At 37.5% G+C, this 25177-nt stretch overlaps 1 protein-coding gene across 4 annotated transcripts in view; it reads left to right on the top strand.

Annotated features, from left to right (window-relative positions):
* Nucleotides 1-23411, top strand: part of TBC1D5 (TBC1 domain family member 5) — a 319581-nt gene extending 296170 nt beyond the window's left edge. For all 4 annotated transcript variants that reach the window (XM_084281760.1, XM_084281761.1, XM_084281759.1 and 1 more), the window contains 3 exons: nucleotides 12997-13076; nucleotides 13810-13986; nucleotides 20180-23411. In XM_084281760.1, the coding sequence (XP_084137886.1) occupies nucleotides 12997-13076; nucleotides 13810-13986; nucleotides 20180-20470 (548 nt within the window). In that variant the 3' untranslated portion in view covers nucleotides 20471-23411. The remainder of the gene's footprint in view (nucleotides 1-12996; nucleotides 13077-13809; nucleotides 13987-20179) is intronic.
* The last annotated feature ends 1766 nt before the right edge of the window (nucleotides 23412-25177 follow it).

Below are 25177 nucleotides of genomic sequence, written 5' to 3'. Positions count from 1 at the left end.
TTTCCTGTATTGACTGCATTACATTTGCAGGTCACTGTTTAACAAAACAACATTAATTCTAGCTTATGAAATTGGATATCCAGTGACCATTCACCACAGAGCTATTCAATTTACACTATAAATTAGAACAATCAAACAATAGAATGTTCTTTCACTTACAAGAGGGATCTTGATGACAGTCAAGGACAGTTTCTTCATGACAGATATGTTGCATTATAGCACTGATATAATCAAGATAACTATGAAGACATTTGTTCTGTTTTGAATCCCTAGTAATTTATAGTCTATTTATATCAAATCCAGTTATACCAAGTGTATCTTTATATGATATCTTTTTAGAAAATAATTTTGTTTAATTAAAATCTCAGTCAGAATTCTCCTTTGTCATAGAAAGTTATCACATTTCTTTACCAAGAACATTGTGTTTTCTATAGGTTTCAGCAAATAACAGCTAATATTATATTTTCTTTGCATAGTGCATGAGGGAAGACCACAGGGATAGAACAGCGGTTTTTATTTTGTTCATATATTCAAAGATGCTTTCATTAAATGTTTATCTATTTCTGTAAATAACACACACAGTGTACCACACAGCAACGGCATAATTAACTGCTTGTAATATCAAGGGATGTTACCATGGAAATGAATGATGGTTGCGAAATATTACTACTTAGTGCTATGTGTAGAAATTAGAAATAGTCTTTTGATCAGAAAAACAGAGGAAAGTCATTCTGTGATATTTGTCTCTTTCTTAGGGCTGAGAGTCAGAAAGAGCTTTAATTTTCTTCCCCCTCTCCCTTCACCACTGAAGCATGGCTAAGGTGGAATGCCTTTTAATGCCTCCAAAGACAATTGTTGAAATTTGTGTATGTAAAACTGGCAGACAGGAGGCAGATTTTGCTTCTGTTACAGCCCTTCTCCACCAGCTTGTCTTAGACTTTAAAAAAAAAAAAAAAAAATTTCCTCGTGTTCAATTTTTCCATTAATGAAATGAAGACACATCCCATCTTGTAAGCCTATCCTGTGTCTTTGGTCTTAATATAAATGCAGAATAGTACTCAGCTGATAGTGAAAAAGTATATTTGCCATAGCTATTACTATCCCAGCATTATCACCAATATACATGTATTTTCCTGATGTTTCTTTTTCACATACACTGGCCCTTTTCAGGAAATAATATGGTCGCATGTGCCTTTATTAATGAGGTAATGTTCTTCAACATTTTTCTTTCTTTGAGGTATTTTTCTGCTAGTGCAGATAAACACTTCAAGGCTCAATGATTCAGAAAGCTGTAATATACTGGTTAAATATTGCAATATTGTAACCTGTCATAATGTTACTTACTTTATGAATAATTTTGATTGCTTTCCTCTTTTCTTTTGACTATGTGGAAAGAAAAGCATCAAAGTAGCAAGTGCATTCAGAAGAATATTTTTCCTGGTAAATGTGACCTTTGTCTGATAGAGCAGATCATGAATAATTTGTCTAAGAGATACACACTCAAATATCACTCAAAAGGCACCACAATATCTGCTGGACTGCTCCTCTCTTGTCCTTCACATTCGACATGGGACTGATTTGGAGGTCTTAGTTCAGCATGGAGTGAGTCCAGAGGGTCTCTAACAGCAAAGGTTCAGCATGTCCCAGACTTGAGACAACAGTGTTGTTAAATGGCAGTTCAAATGGCAGCAGTTAATAATACTGCCGTCTGAGATCTGCTTTTCTAGAATCTTTAGAGTCTGGAGCCTGTCAGTACCAACCCAGGATTAAAGCACAGTGTCTTAACAAAAAATGAATTAAAACTCTGGAGAAGTATCAATCCTCCATAGGCAAGCACTAATAGGAGAGGTTGTGAAGGATGTTTATGAGCTTGCCAGGTTTGTTGCAGAAAGAAAATTGATGAATTTTAAAATGTCATCTGTTTATAAGGGACAGGAAACAATCCATCATCACAGTTCTTAAGACTGAAGGACCTGACATTAGTTTCCAGCAGAGATAATAGTTTCAGATCTCCAAGTATGTAAAAGTTTACCAAATAATCAACACGTGCAGTACAGGAAGTCCTTTTCATGAGAGGCAATTTAAAGGAACATTGGTTCCATATTAACTCGGATATGTGGATCTTTATATAGAAACTATTCTTTTTTGATGGGCAATTCATCAGGTTATGAATGTACAGAAACTAAGGTCATTCCACACTTGCTTTGCTTAAGGACAGCACTATGTAAATGTAGGCGGGTTGCTTCCACAGCTAGCTGAGGTCCAGGAGCAATTTAGCTGCTCTCTCACAGCATAGAGCCTCAGATAATAAGCCCTGTGGACTCATATCAGCTCTGCAAAGAGCTAGCTCACATGGTTCAGCACAACACCCTAGAAATACGTGCAAAGGTACCCAGTTATACAGAGTAAACATGTCTGCCTGATTTTATTAGTTTCATCTTAGTTCTGGCACAACTTAACTTGAGCCAGCTGCTAGACAGACATTCATTTGGGTCTCTGAAAAACATTGCTCAGTACCCAGGTTTTTAAATCACTTCTTGTCTTGAAGGCAACATCACTAAAACCTCTCAGCTCTGACCTGCACCTAGTAAGTTTTTACACTTAAGCATGCTGGCTTAGCTGGACCAAAGCAAATAAATCCTTCTCTGAGCTATCTGTACAAGGCTGGTTGAGTTGTCCTTACAGTGCATTTTCTAATGTTTCTGCTATCTGTAATGTGTTGCTATGTCCTTCACCAGTATTACAGTACATCTCTGGTCCTCCAGTATGATTATAGAAGGGAGGCCAAAAGGTGAAGATTTCATCCCCCTTCTTTTAAATGCCACTGAAATGACATAATAGCTCTAGGCTTTCATATGTAGACTACATAACTGTACATTTTTACAAAATGCCCAGAAGTTACAGTGTCACAGTAAAAAACAAACAAATAACAAGAAATATAGTCTTTTACCTAACTAAGTGGCTTACTATTCACAGCAAGCATCTTTGGATAAGATCATAGGATATGTCCCTTCCACAGGCATCAGGAAATTCTGGCAATTGTTAGACTCACTTACACTTATACCGCCTGACATGTTCCAGACAAACATTATTCAGAAGTCTCATTAAACATAGTTCAAAGCCACCTTTTCACTGTAATTATTGCAAACGGTGATCATGGAAGAAAAAATATAAAAATACAGGAACAGAAACTTACAGGATATAGTTGGTGCATAATTTTAGTCACTGTGTGAAATAGCACCTTTAAAACCTTAATTAGATTGGCTTCATCCATCCCTCTTTTAACAGTCAATGGAGTTGTTACCGGGATGCATTTCATTATAAAGATCACTTGCAGTGGGGGAGGGAGAGGAGGAGAGAGTTTACTTGATTGCTCATTATTTAGAGGCTGATATATTACTCAATATAGATCTGCATGCAGTACTTGTAAAATTTCTGCAATATAGTACTGAATTCTTGGTTTAAGTATCATGTGAAGAAAGGAAAGGTTATGAAATTTTTGTAAGTATAAAATGAAATGGAAATTATTCTGCTGCCCTGGGTTGAAATGAAATGCTTTATCTTTTTTTTTTCTTTTTTTTTTTTTTTTTTTTAGGTAATAAGTACATTAAATGAGTTCCCTCATGCTTAGGATGTAAATAAAAACAACCCATAGTTCATAAACTCAGTGCGATTAGAAATGCTGTAAGTAAAAAAGGTCACATCAAACAGTCCTTTAGTCTAAGGGGGTTGCTGCTTTGGTTAAGAATAAAGATGTAAAATAACCTGTAAAAATCACTTATAGAACATTAACAGATTTATTAAACAATATGGGAGTGGTTACTGTGAAACAAATATTTGTTATATAGCTTTGGATTCAGATTCTCACTTCTGGTCACACTCAATTTATAAATATATATGTGTGTAGGAAGAATAAAAGTGTAATTCTTTGTGCCCCATGAATTCAAACCACCTTTTTGTCTCTTAAAGGTAACTCTTAAGGTCAAAAACACACAGTTAACCAGTAGAGAGCTGCTTTGTTTCTACAACTGTGCTAATCCTGAAAGTCCCAACTGTGATAGGCACCTACAAACCCTTTCATTCCGGCAGTCTTGATGAAAAAGTGAAGATTTAAATAATGAGGCTCCCACACCCTATCATTACCTAAATTAACACCTTTCCTTGCAAGTTTCAGCAAATTCTTGTCACGGTGTTTAATTCCATTGATCCTTTTCCTTCACTTCTTGTAGTGAGCATCTTCCTACTACTGACAACCACTGACAATCCACCCTTTCATTCCCATCTTCTCTCAGGCATTGGATTGTCTTATGATGTCAGCTTTAGAGGAATTAAACCTTTATACATCATTCTGGCATGACTAAATTGTTAATTTCCCCATTATTTCCATAGATACCTGTTGTATTCTTATGGTTGAGCCTTGACGTTGTTTTGCTTATTTTTATTTTCTTCAAGATCTACCTTTGATTTAAACTGCCAAGTGAGCAGGGACATATTTCGTAGAATCACAGATTCATAGAACAGTGGAAGGGACCTTAAAGATCACCTAGTTCCAACCCACCTGCCACAGGCCAGATCACCTTCCACTAGACCAGGTTGCTCAAAGCCCCATCCAACCTGGCACTGAACACCTCCAGGGATGAGGCATCCACAGCTTCTCTGGACAACCTGTCCAGTGCCTCACTGCCCTTACAGGGAAGGATTTTTTCCTAATGTCTAATCTAAATCTTTCCTCTTTTAGGTTAAGACCATTCCCCTTTGTCCTATCAATATCTATCCAATTAACGAGTCCCTCTCCCCTTTAAGTACTGAAAGGCTGCAATGAGGTCTCCCTGGAGCCTTCTCTTCTCTAGGCTAAACATCCCCTGCTTTCTCAGCCCTTCTACGCAAGAGAGGTGCTCCAGCCCTCTGATCATCTTCATGGTCCTCCTCTGGACCCACTCTAACAGACCCACATCTTTCTTGTGCTGGGGACCCCAGACCTGGATGTCGTGCTCCAGGTCGGGCCTCACCAGGGCAGAGCAGAGGGCCATGGTCACCTCCCTTGACCCTGCTGGTCATGCCTCTGTTGATGCAGCCCAGGACACAGTTGGCCTTCTGGGCTGCAAGCGCACACTGCTGGCTCATGTCAAGCCTTTTGTCCACCAGAACCCTCAAGTCCTTCTCTGCAGGGCTGCTCTCAGTGAGTTTTCTCCCATTCTGTGCACTTGTCTGCAACTGCCCTGACCCAGGTGCAGCACCTTGCACTTGGTCTTGTTGAACTTCATTAGGTTCACATGGGACCAGTTATCTAGCTTATCATATATGATACGTTTCTTTCACTCTTCACACTTTGTTTAGCCTTTCATGGTCGCTCATCGTGTTCAGAATATATATCATCTTTAGAAGAAGGGCATAGAGCTATTTGAATGATGCTAGAAACCAACTGTTTTCACAGAAGAGGACTGCAGTGGTAGATGGACCAGGTGACACTGAAAAGTTCCCATCTTCAGAACAGAGCAACAGCATGACTCAAAATTTTCAGAGGGAGCAAACCTACCCAATCTGCACAAGATATTCAAAAGTGCAGTGAGAAAAAAAAAAATAAGGGAAACAGGAAAATGACTTTCCTTTAACATGTGTTTATAATTGTTTTTATTAATGGGAATTTAACTACACTTCACAGCTGGGCTCAACTTGCAGTTATAATCTGGGCTCAAATCCAGTATTGTTGTCAATAATCTATTTCTAAGGACTTCTGAGTAAGTGATACAAATATGACTCAAGGCTTGAAATATCATCTTCTTTTTTTTTTTTTTTTTAAGTGAAAACTAGTGTAAATTGCAATCTCTTCTACTAGGCACAGCAATTTCCCGTGCCGCAAGTGACACTGCTGAATGGACATATCATAGAATTCAGTGATTTCTGACATCAGATTTCTCAGGAACAATAAAACAGATCTTGCAGTCATCTTACCCCAAACAGAGATGCACTCCATGGATACCTAAAAAGTCTTAAAGAGCATAACATTTGTTTTAGTAATAATGCCCCATCTTCTCATGGCATGTTTGACACAAATGTCTTCTTCTGTTACAGAAATGCCATAGATGTAAAAGGTTAGAAACAACTGTTTGCAATGAATAGAATGAACAGAGAGACTATAGTTAATAGTAGAGTGAGATTTCCTAAACCAAAAAAGTCTAAAAAAAAAAAAAAGTTATAAAATACATGTGAGTAATAAAGGCAAAATAGTTTGAATGATACAATGAGGTTTATAAATCACGCCTATTCTTTCTTCCCAGCCTCCTGGAGATGGCACTTCAAGTTAGTATCTTTGCTTTATTATCCTCAGTCCTTAAACAGAATAGAAAAGTCCTATAGCTGTAGTCAGGATCCATAATTTCTCCATCTGTGCTACTTGAAAATTGAAAGTACTTGTTTCAAACTGAGTATTCCTTCCTAATAAAGAATAATCTTTAGTTTAGATGTTTTAGGTTTTCTTCTGGTTAACTTACTCATTTATTCGATACATGATATGCATCATAGAAAAGGGCCTTAAGAATATTCAAATGAAATCTGGGGCATTTATGGATGTTTACTGTTAAAACTTTCAATCTGTCCAGGTTTTTATGTGGCATTTAACACAATGGTATTTGAATAAGTCATTCTGCTTGTAAAATCAGAAACAGTTTTAATGAATCCAGCCATACAGGAAGGAGAAAACCTTGTGTTTTAGAAACCTTTGCATGATCTACTATAACTGTCTTTTACACAGCCACAGCAATTTTAAGGTGTAGTGTCTGCAATCTATTGCAGTATGAAGGAAGTGTTTAGATTGTAAGGAAGTGAAATAGTAAAGTTTTCTCTTAGGACAGGTTCCAATTTCTTATAGCTATTAAGTTTGTCACTTATGCAGAACGAATTCTTATTTACTTGTCACTTCACACTACAGTGATTTTTTTTTTTAATTCTAGTGAACATAAACAGCAACAGGGAGACGGGAAGATTCACAGAAGGAGAGAGGGGAAAAAAGTCACTTTGAACTTTAAGAAAAATGTGTTGATTGTAAGTGCCCAGAGGCTGGTGGTCCTAGTAGGTGTTTGTAGTCATGGATAAAGAGGGATGCACATGAAATGTGCAGATGTCATTTGTCTCAGCAATGATCAGGACCATACATTCATGTAAGCAGTATGGGATAGTACAGTATTTTACCACCATCGGGGCCATAGTTTCTAAAAAAAATTTTAAAATGAGCTCTGTATAGCCAGAGGATGCTCTCTCACCTGCATTGGGAGGCATGGTTTCCATGCTTGTTATACATTCTTTTTGGAAGCACAGGATGTCTGGATATACACTTTTGTCTTTGTACATCATGCCACTGATGCAGACATAATGTGTATGTTAAGCATTATTTGCTCTTAATATGTAAATTAGAGTTCATAGTTAGAGTTGATCTTGCCTTTGAACAAAAGATGCAAAAAATTACCTCATGACCCCTCAAGTCTCGTTTTCTGTATGTCTGCAATTCTGTGCATTGCTATGAGTTGATGGTTGGTGATTTTTTACCACATATCTCTCTGATTTTGCAAGTATTACCACACATTAAATATTAATCCTGATTTCATAAAAACAATCATACAAAAGGGTTGGAATATGTGGCATGAAACCGAAGAGTTGTCTGAGTGCCTTGACATCTGCTTGAACTTTGTTTTTTTTGTTTCCTCTTTGGAATAATACAGAGCTGAGGTAACACACTTATCTCTTCCTTTTCTACTGATGACCTTGGCAATTAAAATGTCTTTTTGCCTTCTGACTTTGTTTGAACCAGGTTCTCCATAACGGAAAGCTAGGGTAAAAAACATAGATTTAACATGATTTTGGTACTGTTGATTGTTCACAAATCATTGATCAGAAAACTAGTATTTCATTAATACTGAAGCTTGCAACTATTTGTGGTTAGCCCCTCTCAGCAAGAAGCACCTTCCCAGAAAGGCCACATAGAGCCTGGGTTAGAATAGAAATCATTAGGACAGAGATGGACTGTGAAAAAGCAGTGGTACAGAAGAAAGTGAAGAACCTCAGAGAGCAAGGATGTTAAGGTTATTACCAGGTTCAGTTTTCTCCACATACACCCAATTTTGTGTCAGTGAAAGTTAAGTCCATGTCATGCACCTGCAGGGCTGTAGTTCTGCATATCTCCTTCCTGGTGGGAGTGAAGAGGGGCACGTTTGTCTTCCACATGTAAAACCATGAAGGGCCTGAGAGGACCTTGGATACAACAGACTAGTTTTCCCACTGGTACCGCTACCTGTCTTCATTTAACACTGCTTTGGGTGGGTTTATTGCAGACTCTGTATTGAATTCATGCTATTTTTTTCAGTGAATATTAGTTTACTTAATAAGCATCTAAAATAGCTAGGCCAAACACACCAGCTTTTCCACATTCAGAGAGGAAATTTGGTCTGTAAAACTGTTTTTGAACAGCCCCTTTCCCTGGCTGGGGAACTCAGCAGTGGCTCTGCTCACCATCATGCAATATGTAGCAGCTCAGTCATCAAAGAGCATAAGCCTTCTCTAATTTTACTGCTAGGAGCTGCTGTGGATTATCTTCCTCTTTCATCTTTGTACAGCGAATGATAGCATGCCTTCAGTCTAAATTTTAGAAGTTAAATTAAGGAGAGGAAATAGAAATCTTGCTTTTTTGATAGTACTTGTACAGTGAATTGAGCATCTGAAATTAGTTGCAATTTGGGAAAAGGGCAGGAAATGGAAAGTATTTCATCTTAATTCTACAGTTGTTTCAGCTAGCCTATTGCTACCCAAATCACTACTTAATGCATTGTTTTCCTGTGTTTTGTAGAAAAGGACAAAAATGCAATAGTGCATATTATTGCTCTACTTACAGTTAGTTGGCTTTAAAGAACAACAGGGCAGCTGATCACAGTCTTCCTAAGGAAATAGTTATTAACTGGTCTGGTATTTATCAAACTTAAATAAATAAGCATCCAAAATCAGTTCTCATCCATTACATAAAAAAACATCCCTTAGGTTATGAGTCTTGATCGAGGGCAGCCATTATAGCACATAACATTGCTGACTTCTGGGGACAACAACTGGTTTTATGTCTCTAGTATTTTTGAATTTTAGTCTCGAGTACAATTAGGGTATAACAGTTCATTTTGTGAAATTAAGGCATTTCTTAACTTTTGAACATTTACCAATAAGATATTTCTAGCATAGAATCAAACTGGACTTGATTTTCAGTAATCTAATATTCACATAATCAATTGTTTTCAATTTGTTGCATCAGTGTTTGTTTTACAGGTAGGAAGGTGTTTTCAGTTCCTAATTGATACCTGCTTTAAAAAAATAGTTCATTATTTTATGAAACAAATATTAGAAATTAAAGGTACTAATATACAGCATGAGACAGGGGGGGAAATTAATATATGGCCAATTCATATACATAAAACAATTCCCTCAAAATACTGTAACATTTCCTATGAAGGAAGATTAAGTGATGCATCTCTGCTAAATGTAAACATCCTTCAGCTAAGCAATATCATATCAAATGTCATGCTTCCCCACACTCTCAAGAGTGCTAGTGGTTTTTAAAGTATTTTCAGTTATAAAGATGTATTTTGAGATACAGAAGAGTAAAAGAGGAAGCTTTTGTCTGCACTGGAGAGCGTAGTTTCCCAGTTCATCTCACTAACTGACAGGTCTGGGAGGTCCCAGTGCAGGAAAGAGGGCTGGATGAAAGTCCCTCAGATGAGGACTGCCAAGCTCTCAGCACAGCTCTTCACTGTTGGGCAGCTCTGGAGGTAGGTACTGAGTCGCTTGCCATCCCTCCTCTTCTTCCCAACTCTGCTTCTGGCCAAAAAGGATTGCAAAGCGTGGTCCCAACTGGAGGACGTGATTGAGGAGGCACTCATGCAGAATCACATTGCCTTTATGCTTCTTTCCTCAAATTATTATTATTTTTTTTAAATTCTTCCCTACTCATTAGTGAGGGAAAAAGAATTAGCACTGATCAATTTGGACTCCATACTTAGCACTTATTTGGTAGATAATAAACTCTGCATTCAAAAGGGATGAGTGTAATAAATTAGAAGCCATGTGCTGTTCGAAGACATATTTAGAAGAAGAAAAATCCATTGCCAATTCCACAGGGAAACCTTCACTCTGTTTCATTGTACTAGAGAAAGACTTCCCGATTTATGACCTTATGTCACAACTGTTACTGGGGGAAAAGTGGCTGATTACAGTGATTTGCATCTTGGGACATTTTTCTGCGCTAAGTGGAAGTGTGCTTTTTGAGTCCAGAACTCTTTGAGGCCTTAGAACAAATTCCAAGTGGGCATTCTTCAAAAATAGATTTTAATGATTTTAACTGATTAAAACAAATAGACCCTGTATATCCAAGATGTACATGTATGTCATACTGTACTTGCAAATTCAAGGAAAAATGTTAGAAATTCAACAGTTCAGTATTAGAAAATTCTGCTGTATTTCCAGCCTTTTTTCTCATTCTTTTTTTTTTTTTCTTTTTTTCTTTTTTTTTTCTCTGAAGGCAATATTAAAATCTGGTATTAATAATGCTAGAGTAAATATATGATGGTACAAGCATTTATATTAATTTTTACTGCTGGCTAACTTTCATAGCTCTATTCATAAGTTCTTAGAAATCTCAATACCTTTCTTCACAGTAACAGATGTTTCTTTGTAGCAATGATAGATTCTTTTTCATTCTTTTGAAATTCTGCCTTAAAGAACACCTGTAAAGAACAGAAATAGTAATAGTTTATTTCTACATCATGTGGAAGGTCAGCTTTTGTTCTCTCTCTTATTTTCCTGTTCTTTTTAGATTTCCCACATTTGGTCTTCAGCAGGTTTGAGGTTTGTTTTGAATTATTTTATTGATCCATCTGCTTAGTTGTTATGCATACCTTAGTTTTTAATACATATTTTTAATTTATATGAGGGATCAAACACTATAGAAATGTCTTTCTTTCTAATGTTCAGAAATAGAAAAAACAGCTAAATTCAACAATTCAGATCATGATTATGTATTGCTTTCCTCCCTGTGAAGACTTGGACTTTGGATTTCAGATTTTTAAAGTTCTGGACCTTTTTAAAAGTAGAAAATCATGCATTGCTTGTTAAACAGTGGAAATTACTATCTAAAGCATAATTATATAAGTAAATATCTATATCTTTTATTTATCAAATTGAGAGACTAGACAATTTAGATGTGAAATGTTAAAAAGGCAAGTAAAATGTTTAATTTAGTATGTTTTCTCTCGGATCTTGTTGCTACATATTTGTAGAAAGATCTAATTTTACATTATTTTTAGCCTTCATAATGCAGTCTTTCTGATGTGAGATTTATACTAGACTGTTCGGTTGTATTGTTTGACTTCATTGCTGCAGGAGTCTGCTGTATGATAAATCATAAGTGCTAAATAATGTAAACATGGATATCCTTATTCAGATGGGCTGCTAACACAAAGATGAGTCTTCCTAACCCCACTGTTGCTCTTAACCTTGATCTTTCGTGAACTCATCCTCCATTGCCTTTTGTTGTTCTATCCTCTTTTATTCCTTCTGCTTCTCAGATAGCTTCTCTACAAGGGCATTTAGTGTTAAGGCTTGGATCCTTTCCCCTCTTTGCCCTTTCTATTTGTCATTTATGCCCACAACCGACTTCTGGTCCACAAACAATTTCAGACTTATTTATATGTGGTTCTTAAATGCACATTTCTACCTCTAATCTTTATTCTTGTCCAGTCTCCCACATACCACTCTTTTGATATTTCTTCTGTAAACACAAAACTTAAGCCATGTTGCACGATGTTTTTACTTGAAACTTCATTTTGTGTCAAAGTTGGCAGCAGCATCATATACATCCTTGTCAGCATGCTCTGTAACATTTTTGGCTTTTCAGTGGTTCAGGCCCTGAACCTGTAGGATGTTTTTAAAAATAAACAAATGGAACATATGAATGGATTAAGCTCTAATTAAGCACCTGGGATACAAATATTCATGAGCAGCAAAGCTTTGTTACCAGATGAGTGTCACTGAAGGATTTGGGCTTAGCTGTGTGTGTAAGACAGGAGTGGCACAAAGCAGTATCCTTTCATTTTCAGTTGACAGATACCATCTTGTTCTGTAAATCAGTCACCAAGGCTCACTGCTGTTTTCTTAAAGGATTGAGGAGGAAGGGAATAAAGGTGGAAAAGGACCTGACATAAAGAGTCTGCAGACGTTTAGTTTCTCTGGGCGGGTTTGGCCTGCAGCATTGCATGGGATTTCCCTGACATGGGGAAAACCACTGCAGCTCCATCTCTGATGTGTCACCTAGCCTCCAGCCCCAGCTCCAGCATACGCCATATACCTGCTTATTGAAATGCATGGAATGGAAAAAGCTCTAGTAGGTATAGAAGATGGGTATCTTCTGAAGTGACAGTACTGCATGGCTGTTTCTGGCACATAAACTTTGCTCAACCCTGGGTCTTTTACCTAAAAGAAGGGACTGGAAAGAGAATGAAATTTTCAGTCTTGCTATAAAGAAGTGATCCAGCATATCTGCAGTGGCCAGGATCTACATTAAAATTGCTGACCTTTTACCCTAAACCTTTCTGTGGGCTGCAGCAGACTCCTGTAAATGTCCTTGAGTGCTTCCAAAGCATTTGCAGGCTCAAAGATACATGAGGCCAATTTTTTCTTCTAGGGCTCAGTAGCAGCCTGAGTCCATTAGTACATTGAGGCGGTAGAAGGCCAGAGGGGCACAGCATTACTGCAGGTGTCCTGGCAGCAGCGATGGGCTTTGGCTGGCCCAGCTTCCAGAGCTAATAAGGTTGTCAGCCTCTAGGTCTGTGTGGAATTGTGTTTGCAGGTCACAGGGTTTCATTGTGAGGACATAAGTCAGTGGCAAGTTGGCAGCACGTTAGAGATTATTTAGGGAATGTTCTCTAATTACCCTTTTTTTTTTTTTTTTTTTTTTTTTTGGTGTTGCAGGAAATATTCAGGAAGTCATATTACAAGAACACTTGGAAAAAGAAGATGAAATTCTGGTTTCCTTGGCTGGTTTGAAGCAGGTATAACTATTGCTTAACTTAACCTTCTTATATCCCGCAGCGCTATTAATCCTTTCTTTTTTTCTCTCTTTTTTTATTCTCTTTGTATACTGCTGTTATACTAATGCATCAAGCTTTGCAGAGTACTTTTATTTAAAAGATAAAACTCAGCTATAAAGACTTCAAATGACTTGCACAGTATTTGCTCCCTGAAAACTTCTGGAGAGGCCTTGAATGAGAGCTGAGGAAGCACAATTCAAGTTTTGGGCATAAATCACACCAGATTTTTCTTAATGCAATGTACATGCTATGCAATAACCATTCTTATGTCCCCATTATTTTATTGTTATGGCACTTGAGTGTCATTCAATTTAAAGAAATTTAAAGAATGCCACATACATAAAATGAGAATGTTACTGAGGATCTGAAACTCTGATTATACTATCCTATGCTCCCTTGAAGTTCATTTTATCAGGAAAGATGCTAAGTCTGTAACAAGGTAGGGAATAATATTAGCAGTTTCATTCTCTTTAGGTTTCTTTAATACATGTTTTCCAGAATTTGATAAAATCATATTGCATTGATATTTATGTCTTTAGCCAGTATAGTCGGTATATTAATAACTGACTTCCTTTCTTCAAAACAGATATTATGGGGAAATGGTGTATGAAAGCATTCTGTTGTGGAGCTTTACAAAACTCAGAATTCCTCCAAATTTATAATTTACACTCTTTCCTCTCCCATTCAACAACAGATCAAAGATATTCTGAAAGGTTCCCTGCGTTTCAACCAGAGCCAGCTGGAAGCTGAAGAAAATGAGCAAATCACGATAGCGGATGATCATTACTGCTCCAACAGTCAGAACAAAGGGACTGGCGATGTCCTAAAGGGACCTGTTATGACAAAGCAACAGTTCATCTCAGGACAACAGGTAGGACAGAAATATCTCAGACAGGCCACTGATGGAATTAGTCTTACGTTTTTTGGATACTCCCTTTGTCATGGCCAAACACTACATAGGGACACACCAGTTGCAGCCCACCTCCCCTGTAAAAGAAGCCAGGTCTAGTCAGAAACACAACTTGTTTCTTGATGAAAGATGATCGGGCCTTAAGCATCAAGACCCAGAATTGCTGGTGCGTATGAAGAAATGGTTAAAAGTCTATGTCTAGTTACTCTTCCACTCACATCGATTCTTCTACTGTAGCATTATGCTTCACACACAGTTATTTAAGTCAAAGTGTTATGCATTGTTTGCCGAGGGGTGTGTGGGGGAGGTGTTCTTCTTTCAGGTTGTTGAATCTACTTTGCAGATTAATTTCCTACAAAGAGATGTCAAAACTGGAGGTGAATGTTCCCATATCAGTTGATTATTCTCATTGTCCTTGTCCTCCAGAATTACATTATGTAAGAGCTGATTTTCTGCATTGCAGTGTATGCATGGCCAGTGCCAAAAAGGAAATAACAAGGAGGTTACTTTTACCTTCTACTTCACTGTATTGACTTTCTCCTTGAATCAGTAAACAAGATTGTCACGTACAAAGCATTCGGTCACCAAACAAGTTCATACCCAAAGTTATTTTTCCATAACATTAAAAGCTTCCTCTCTGTCTAAGGCTCGGTCTGACTCAAATGTGATCTTAAAAACCAGCATTTTTTAATAAGCACATTTCTATATAATTTTCAATATTAGAGTTCTGAAGTTATCTGCCAGGCCATTGCTGATACTCACACTTGAAAATGAGTAGCAGCACTGAATCACCTCAGAGTCTAGCTAGGTCTGCAATGAAGTTTACTCTTGACAAGTTTACCTAGGAACTAGAGGAAATATTTACTCATTTTCAAATAATGACACAGTTGTTTTGATTCATTACACACAATCCTGCCGATTTAGACCATTCTATGTATGAAATAATACAAATAATATTTTAGTTGTATTTCAGTATTAGAACGAATACTAATATTTTTTTATTTTTTTTTACTTAGCAATGACAGGTTCACGGAGCCAAGTTTTTTTACTTGGTTTTATTATAGAAATTGGAAGGTAGAATGCCATAAAAAACAACAGCATGCAGTTAGTGTGTGCAGACCCTGTTCATGCTGGAGAAGACCTAACACAGATGCTGCTCCAAACGTGTCACTGAGCAGTGTTGCTGGGTCATTGCAATGTGAGTGTTGGGAGTGTGGCAGGTGAAGCCTGCTCTGTGCAAGTTTCTTTCCAGTGGAAACTTTGAGGTCTCATCCCAGTGTGTAGTCAGGATATGCATCCAGCCCCGGGAACTAAGCAGCATTCCCGGGTTCCACAATTTGTGTGCTCTGTGAAGCAGTTAGTAAGCCATCCACAAATGATGTGAGTTGGTGTTGTACAAGCCAAGCGCCAGCAGAACACTGAATGAGGCTTCAGCACAGTATGGGTTACGTTTGCACATACAGCACATTCATACTGATTAGCCCCTCTTGTCTTATCATCTGAAACTTCCAATTATGATAATGAGTTGTGGCCCCTATTCCAGAAGGAGAAATAGAAGATTCACTGTAGAAATGCTCATTGTTGGGGAGCCACATGGCAGTCCAGGAGGACTGGTAGTATCCCCCTGTTCTATTCTGTTTCTGAGCCCATCAATACAAAACCAATCAAATCCAAAAATCAAACAAAAAGATGAGAGCTTTGGGCCCTTTTTTTAATAAAATGAAAAATAAAAAAGGAAAATAAAACTGCTAAATTTAGTAGGCTATGAAATGAAACCAGTAATTATTGGGGTTAATTGCTGCACAGCCCAGGTTTTTTTGTTCTGGTGAAGAAAATGGGCTGCACTAATGCCCTGGGTCAAGCTGGGAGAGCTGCAGGTGGGTTAAAAATTCCAGCCATCTCTAGTCCATTTAATGCATTTCTTGATAAACAAGTATTTACATTTTTTGTGACTTTGGTAATGCATGTTATTCTACTTAATGTGACTTATACTGTAAAGATTTTTCTCTGGTGGAATTACAGGGATAATTCTGGGACATCTGGAAAAGTTACAGGTGTAGCTATCATGTAATTCAGATTAAAGTCTGGTCTTTTGTGCTTGGTTGTAACACGAGTATACATTATTTATCATCTTTTAAAAGTGCTCATCCTCTTTTTTGCCTCAAATTCCTTTTCTGAAAAATGAGGATAAGGATACAGCCCTTCTTTGGAAAGGAAAGCTGCAAAATTAAAAATGCAAAAAATGAAGATAAAAGACTCAAAGAAGTAGAGCATTTGTTGGAATGTTTGGCTTTGGTAGCAGTATGCAGTTGACAAACAGAAGGCTTCTGTTGCTAAATAATGAATGATAATTAACACATTATCTTGCCTTTATGTCTATTCAAAGAAGGAGGCAAAATGAGCTGCTGTTCTTCTAAGCTTTCTTGAATTGTGTTCTTACAGTTAGTTTTAACTCATTCACAGTATGAAGGCAATTGAAATAAGCCTGGTGCTAGTAGCTGATATTCATCAGGAAAGTGTTTGGAGAAGCCATATGGCAATGGGCGTAAGGTTGTTAAGTTTCAAAGCTACTGGAAGTATAATTCTGTCATTTTTCATTTATTCAGTAGTGGCAGCAGATGGGAGAAAACATGGTTCACGTCAGCATGAGTTTCCTGAAACAGAAATAGGCAGAACAAGGAGGGAGGAGGTATTTTACCTCTGGAAAAATCGGTACCAAAATACCAGTGTGTTGTAGGGATGGGCAAACATTTACAGGAGGCCCTTTTCTATCATTTTTGAGTCACTATATATGCTATATCACGTCTGATATGTCAGTGAGTGATACGTCTCTTTAACTCAACCTGAAAGTGTGGTTAGAATGAAATATAGTGTAACAAAGCACAGCACTAACAAAAAAGGAATTGAAATGAGTGGTTTTCTTTCCTTTCCCTTTATTAAAGGGCAGGATGCTTTTTTTAACTATGCAGGAACACATTTTGTGAAACAGAAGTTAGGAATTTGCAGCACCAGTGCAAAACACTTATGACCAGAGGTCCTTGCTGGAGTTCAGTGCCGTAAGAAAGGTGACCCATTAGTCATCCTTGTCACAGAATCACAGAACAACTGAGGTTGGAAGGAACCTCTGAACGTCATCTGGTCCAACCCCCCTGCTCAAGAAAGGTCACCCAGAGCAGCTTGCCCATGACCATGTCCAGATGGCTTCTGAAGATCTCCAAGGAGGGAACTCCACAACCTCTCTGGGCAGCCTGTGCCAGTGCTCTGTCACCTGCAAAGTAAAGAAATGCTTCCTGATGTTCAGATGGAACCTCCTGTGTTCCAGTTTGTGCCCATTGCCTCTTGTCCTGGCAGGGGCAGCACTAAAAAGAGCCTGGCTCTGGCTTCTTTTCTTCCTTCCTTCAGGTATCTAGGTACATTGATAAGAGCCCCTTGAGCCTGCTCTTCTCCTGGCTGAGCAGTCCCAGCACTCTCAGCCTCCTCGTGAGAGAAGTGCTCCAGTCCCTTCATCATCTCGGTGGCCCTAAGCTGGACTCTTTCCAACATGTCCATGTCACCCTACCCAAGGTGGAGCCATCTCAACACGAGGGCTGTGAGGACTGAAATAGCATGATCCTGATAGCTTGGAATAATAAAATGTGTAATTTTGCAAAATGAGACTGTACTGCATTCACTGGGAGCTTTTACACAGAAGCGTGGAAGGAAGCCAGGTCAGTTATGCAAGGGTTGTCGTTTAAAGTAACAGGTATTTCTGTTGTACAGAAGTGAAAAAACAAAGTGCTGAAATTTTAACGTGGCATTTAGGGCTCCCAAAAAAAGCTTCACCTGGCTCTGTCTTGTGGCTGCACTGGGTGCCTACAAACCCAGGTGACTGCTGGCACATGACTGGAGCACGGCAGTGGTGCTGCAGTGCCTCTTTCCTCAGCCCCCTGGAGATGGCAACTGAATGACAGCACCTCAAACAGACCAGAGGAAAGTAAATGCTAATTAATAACGAATGATGTCTCATGTCAGAAGTGCTTAAATAGTGAAGTATCTCTCCATGTAGATCTATTTGAATTCATTGTCGTTGTCATGTTGTTTATTCACATTTTGTGAATAAATTTGTTGTTTATTCACATTTGGACTACCCTGGTTCTGCACAAAACAGGAAGTTTGAGATCGGTTTTGATAACATTTGGTACAAGATAGTTGTTGACATTTTTAAAAGCAATCTGCTCTGTTTGGTATATGTGAATTTTATTAAGACATCCAAGGAAAATGAATTAGTTTCAAAGACTAATAGATGTACGTTTGTGTCAGTCTGGCAACTGTCTTTTATAGGGACCTTTAAAATTGTAACTGATACTTGGACTTAATATATTTCCATTTGAATGATTAAGTTCTAAATTGAGTTACCTACAAAACAGACTGATACATATTATTGTACAGATACTAACTGGATAACAGAAATCAAACATTTTTATAAATTATAAAAACAGAATATTTGCTGCAAAGGGAAACATTTAAACCCTCGTTTGTACATACTTATTTGTTTGAAGAAAACAGCTCACAGTTCTATATTTGAACTTATTTTCACATCCAGTTAATATATATCTTGTTTGTGACTTTTAACAGTTTGGAGCAACCATGTATATAATAACCAAAAACTTGTAACTCCCCTATTTCATATTACAGTTCCATCTTAGTTACCAGTGGGTTTTTGTTCCTTGAGTTACTCTATAGTTCCCTTTCAAGAGTATTCTGCTCTTATTATTACTTTGCTATAATTAGTAATCAGAGTGACAGAAAATTGTTTTCAGCTGTAATAACAAATTTGGCAATGTAAGTTTTGCTAGAGGACATGGATAGCTTAAACCCAACTTGTGGCTTGGTGATACTTGTGATGACCTCCAGACTCCAATTTTATATATTGTATTGAGAGTCTAACCATATGTCATTCAAATTCTTCCCGTTTTTCTTTTTTGTTAGTTTTTGCATTTCTTTTTTTTTTTTTTTCTCTAATACTTGCAACCTCTCTTTTACCCCAAAGTGAATTTACATTTTTTTTATTTGGTAAAAGAGCTGAAGGGCTTGTATTTGACACACATTTCCATACTCCTCCTTTTTGCTGATCTTACATTACTGAAATCAAATATACTGATTTCAATACTACACCACTTCAAGACACTTGTCCCACTCAGGCCACTTGGCAGGTTGCATTATGATGCTAAAACATTTACAACTAAGAAATCAGTCACATTATTTTTGATGGACATAGTGCTGTATAGGCGTTGAATCCATCAACGCCTATACAGAAGAAACTAGAAGCTATTGTCTATTTGCATTGCAACCAGTTAATAAGCTTGGTCAACAAGGGAGAAATCCCACCTTGCTGTATATGGCAGTTCTCCCTTCTAATTATAGACACTCTGTCTGCTGGAAAGCTGGTTTTCTTCCTTCAGGTGGGAATATAAGATTGCTAGGTCATGGAGAATTTTCTGATATGCTGAAACTAATCTTGATCCACTACTGGAGTGTTTATGAACACTCATTTCTCAAGGTCTAACCAGGTAGAAAAGGGATTCCCAGACCCTAGTTTTCTGTTATAATTAGGCAGTACTCAGCTCCTCAGCCCACAACGCCAAGTCTCAAAGCCCTGAGAGCCCTGATCTGCCAAACCTAAGCTGGTGCACACTAAAATCCAGTGCACAGCTCAGATTCCATAGATCAAGGTTATACCAGGAAATGTTATATCAAACCATTCTCCTGAAGAACTGCAAGATGCCATTGTACATGCAAATCTGCAAAAAAAAATCTCAATACGTCTTCATGAACTACTGTAGAAAACTGACAGCAGTATGAAAAAAAGTACCTGATATCCTCACAACTATAATGTATGTATTAGAAGCCTAGCTACTATGATCACTACACAGCTGCATTATGATAAGGAAATATATAAGAACTCTATATGAGTTAAGGTATTTTGTAAATAATAAATTATTTCATCCAGTTAATACCCACTTTTTTTTTTTTTTAACTTCTTGATCTGAGCATTGCTACTTTTGAACAATGACTATTCCTTTATCACATGATATATCTCTGATGTGTGTCATAACCTCTTTAAGTGGGAAAATGAGTACTAACTTTAAGTCCTTTCTGTGCTGTGTTCTTACAGACTACAACTGATGCGAGCACCAGTGAGAGTAAGAGCACCGATGACTATATAATAGTTTCCGAAGAAGACGAAAGAAGCAGAAGTGCTGTCCCAGAGCCAGCACAGTCCCTTCAGGCACACAAGGAAGCAGCAGTGAAGCCAGAAGCTCCATCTCGTCCTTTGATATTCTCTGACCCGCTGATGGGCTCCATCTCAGCCTCCTCCAGCAACCTGAGTTCCAGCCCTGATGACAACAGTAGTAATAACAGCAAAGATTCTGACTTTGCTATTGTCAGCCCACTGGACATCTAATGGAAACTGGTTGGGAGAGGTTAGGAGGTCAGTTGGTATACCTCAGCTCAACTTCCTATGGTTCAACGGGCTGGATGGTTCTTTGGATTAGAAGGACAGAAAATAGATAAAGGTAACCCATTTCAGCTGCCAAAAGCCTAGGTAAAAAGAAATAATAAAAATTTGGTTGCAACTCTTCAAAAAGAATATACACCTTGTAATGACTGCCTTAAATAAAAAAACAGTAAAACCCAGTTCTAATGTACAGTTATTCTTAGTTATAGAGTTATCTTACTTAGGAGCTTTGTTACTATAGAACTGCTTTCCCAAAATAGAATAGTATGTGCTAGGTACCATAATGGATTAGGAAATGTTTAGATTCTTGGCATCAGACCTGACATGGCAAAGACAAGCTAGATTCAATGTCATCCTTTCAGAAAATATGCTAGACTGGGTTTTCTGAATAGGCAAGAGTACTATTTCTTCAGAGACTGTGACTAGAGAAGTAGAAAATGTATATTAGAAAGATTAAAAGCATCATCCTGCCACTAGGCTTGTTCCCGGTTGAGGAATCCTAGTTTCTTTATTTTCATCCAACAGTAGCTTGAGATTTGTTAAATGCACAAGTTTGTGTAATTGTTCTTCAGCACTATGTTAAAGTCGAATGTGTTACAAATTCCTTGAGAACGGGGACCTATACAGCAGAGCCTTATTTTCCTTTGCCTACTTATTTCCCCGTGAGAGTTCCCAGGTCACCTCTTTTCCTCTTTGTCTGTCTGCTTGTATTCTCCTGGCATGAATTAATTTTGATGTTACTGAGATTACTACCATCAAAGATTAGGTGCAAGGGAAATTACAGTATTTCATAGTGTAGACCTGAGCCAGATGAACTAAAACTAGCTTCAGTATGGTAACTTGTCAGGGAAGGATGCAAAGTGATATAAAATGCTCATAATTAAAAGCACTTCATATTTCATTAATATTATCTTCTATAGATTATGTTTACATATATGCCTATATGATTTCCACATTTCTAGTCAGAAAAAAAGAAAACAAAAACACATACTGGTGCAGCAGCGTTAACCAACAGGTGAAGTTTTAAATTAACTGCAGATCTTGTTCTTCTATGAAAAACTGTATTACTTTCCCATCAAGTATATAGTGCCTCTGATGATATTTATTTCAAGTAGATAAGATCTTTTTTTTTTTTTTTTTTTGCCTACTGATCCCCTTAAATCCTTTTGGAATTCACAAAAAGGAAGATGGTAGTCAGAGGAAGCCTGCCTATGCAGAACCTACACAAAAATAACTCAAGGAAGCAGTGCTAGAAAGTTACTCTATTTATAACAAGAGCACAAAAAATGCATTATTTAGTTTGAAGATACATATACAGTATACCATGCAAGAATTTTTTAACTGCATGTCAAAGCTAATGTTAATATGGTCTTAAAAATGGTAGTCATTTGCTGATTAGTCTGTAATTGTCAATGGAGTTAAGTACAGTATTCCAAAGATGAGGTGATGTGGTTTGCTGGTTTTAGATTTTACAAGGTCTGTGTCAGTGACTGAAACAAAGAGATAACTGTCATTATCTCATGTAAGTACATGGCTGCTGCCGTATCCTCACACATTCAGAAACCACCATGTAGTTCTTCTAAGATCTTTTGTGCCTTGTAAAATGATTAAATGGTGGAATGTTATGAGCAGGAATAGCATCGTGCATCTTTGTGAGAGGCTGGTGTGAACAGTCAGATGACTTTGTTTAGATGGACGATCTTAAATGCATAACATTTCGGAGAGGTGTTTATTGGGGGTTAGTTTTAAGCTTCATAGAAAATCACTTTGGAATTCAACATGCATGCCTGTCTTCAGGTTTATTTTATTTCCCTGAGTTTGCATGAATGCCAGGGGATTAGGTGGCTGTTGATTTATTTAAGTCTTTCAAGCTTTTCTAGCCTTAACCCATTCAGCAAGGCTTGTGCCACATCACCAACAAAGGGGAATCTGTTCACCTATGAAAAGAGGAAAGAAATATTTTGGGGACAAAGAGAAAAGTTTTTATATTCTGTGTTACATAAGCCTTCAGAGATTCCAAAACTTTGGCAGGGGAAAATGTTTTTACTTTTTTTTATTACTTTTTTTTTTAAGAATCATTCTTTTCATTTCTGGTTGTTTGTTTCAGGGATCACATTGCTGTTTTCTTGAGCAGTCTCATTGCAAATGGAAGAGTGTGATTTGTACAGTTCTTTTATTTTTATAAGTTAGTTACATCTTCAGTATAGCATATTTTAAAACAGCGCTGGAAGTATATAAAGATTTTTGGAGTTTCTAACAAGTTTTCACTAAGCAGTGAATACCATTGAGCTGAATGCCTGTCATGCCATGGGATATAGTAAGATCCTCAGAAGCAGAGAGATGATTATACAAGGAAGATTAGAGCAAATTCCAGTAAATGAATCTGCTTTGGTTATACCATGTCCTTGCACATCACAAGTACGTTGTCTTTGATACTTAACCATAGTACAGAGATAGTTAAAATTTTATGTATTCGTTAAGTCAGAAGCCTGTAAATTAGACAAAATGTCAAATCATCACCCTGTCTTGCCTTATATTAAGAATATACTGAGAAATATGTTGTCATTTAAAATACAAGGTTATTCTTTTTCCCCAGAAATTACCTGCTTGTAATGTTTGTGGATACCAGTAATCAGAAAAAACATACACATTGCAAATTTCTGATGAAAACTAATATGGGTTTAAGATATATATCTGAGACTGTTGTACGGTATCTCACATCTGTAATTTTTATGAATGTTTAAAGTCTCTTGCATGTCATGTCAGTTTAATGTACTGCAGAAAGGCAGTATGATATTTTGACTGGGTATTCATTTAGTTGTGAAGCTTTGTATCTTTACTCTGGAAGAACATCTAGCCCGCTTTATTAAAGAAAGAGTTAACAATTTTTCTGGGCTGTGCTTGTGCTGTTTTCCCAAAAAGGAGGAAAAGCTTTTTTACTGGAATATGGGAAGTATGATTTCTCAAGACAAGGGTTATTAGAAACTTAAAACTATCTCATTATCTATATAAGCAGATAGATTATTAATATTTTATTCAGATTTTATGTATTTGATACAGGGAATCAAATTGCTTGTCATTTATCTAACCCAAGCAACACAGAACATTTCCTATTTACCATATTTATTGTATCTGAAAATAACGTACAAGAATTTAAAATTGTGTAACTTTTCTGCGTTTTCATTAAACTTGGTACAGTTACATTATCTCGTCTCAGTCACAATCTCAGTATCTGTACAGTACTTTTCTGCATCTCAATACTTAAATGGACATTCTTAAATGGCTCTTGTGATTCTGCAGCGTGTTGTCCTCGTTAGATGGCACTGAGGCAGCTATTATAAAGATTAAATTTCAGATTAAAGGTCTTTATGGTATACTTGTGCTTGGCAGTTGCAATGTCATCTGTTCAAATAGGGACGTAGCAGTCCTGACTTGAACAGATTTCCTCGTTCTGGGTCTCAGCCTTTAAAGAATACTTTTGATTTTGTGCTGTATGTGTTGGTCTGGAATGAATGTAATGGTTTATTAGACTTGAAAAGGTGCAATTTCATAAAATAAACTTCATTTGGCTACAGAATAGCAATTACACTGTCTCATAATCTATGCTGTCCTTTTAAGAACGATTATATACAGTCGGCATTAGTATTTCCTGTGTTGCTGAATCTGCTAGACTCTTACTTTAGTAGTTAGCTAAATTTAGAGATGAAAGAGTATGAAAGAAGGCCATCGGAGAAACAGCAACTTGAAACATGCACATTGGCAACTTGTTTGCCTGCTGCTTGCAATATATTTAACCACTAAAACGGTGCTAGAGGTTTTAGATATGTGGGAGGATCCTGCAAGAGGTAAAGTGCATAACCCTAGAAGCAGAAGATGAGCAGGAAGGGATGCAACAGGGGACTTTTAAACTACAAATTGTTTAGGGAAGGAATCATCTCTGAATTTGTACAGAACTTCTCAAATAGTGTGTCGTAATTACAGACATTGTCAAAATTGGGTTAATAACAGTGCGCTTATCGTTTCACCAGGTCCTGCTCTTTCAAACAGTGAGCTAGATGTAATCCAATAATAATAGCTCTGCTGATAGCAGCAGTTTCATATCAGAGAAGAATTTGGTCCCACACTGCTGAAGTAAGTGCAATTGAGGAGCATTCAATAAATTAATTAAACAAAACAAAAAGAAACATGAAAATGGGACAATGTTGCTGAATACAAAAAGCTGTGTTTACCTCAAGGTACACATGAAGTATTTGCTGCAGTGCTCTGCATGTGTACCGTGTACCTTGCTTGTACTTTTTACCTTATACCTTTCACCTATGTCAGGTAAGTTTGGGCAAACCTGTCTTTGTTTTTAACTTGCAAAATCGTAGCTGATGCTTAACTGGAGGATACATTAAGATATATCAGCTGCAGAGGGAAGACACTGCTGTTCCACATGCTATGAATGGTAAGGATTTGATCCTTCAAGTCCCACTTTCACTGTCTTCTTGGGTGGCAACATGAACAACCTTGTAAGCACTATCAGAGGCTTGATGGAAGCTCTGCTGCTGAAGTTGTCACGTGCAGTCACAGAGCTTGGAGCTGAGAACGTTTTCACAGCTTTGCCTTTCACTGCAATTTTTAGGGACTGGCAAGATGAGGTTGCTCTGAATT

This window comes from Netta rufina (assembly GCF_964035555.1).
Source record: "Netta rufina genome assembly, chromosome: 2".
NCBI classification, from domain to species: domain Eukaryota; kingdom Metazoa; phylum Chordata; class Aves; order Anseriformes; family Anatidae; genus Netta; species Netta rufina.
Note: the sequence above shows the minus strand (reverse complement) of the source record. Positions and strands in the feature narration are given on the sequence as shown.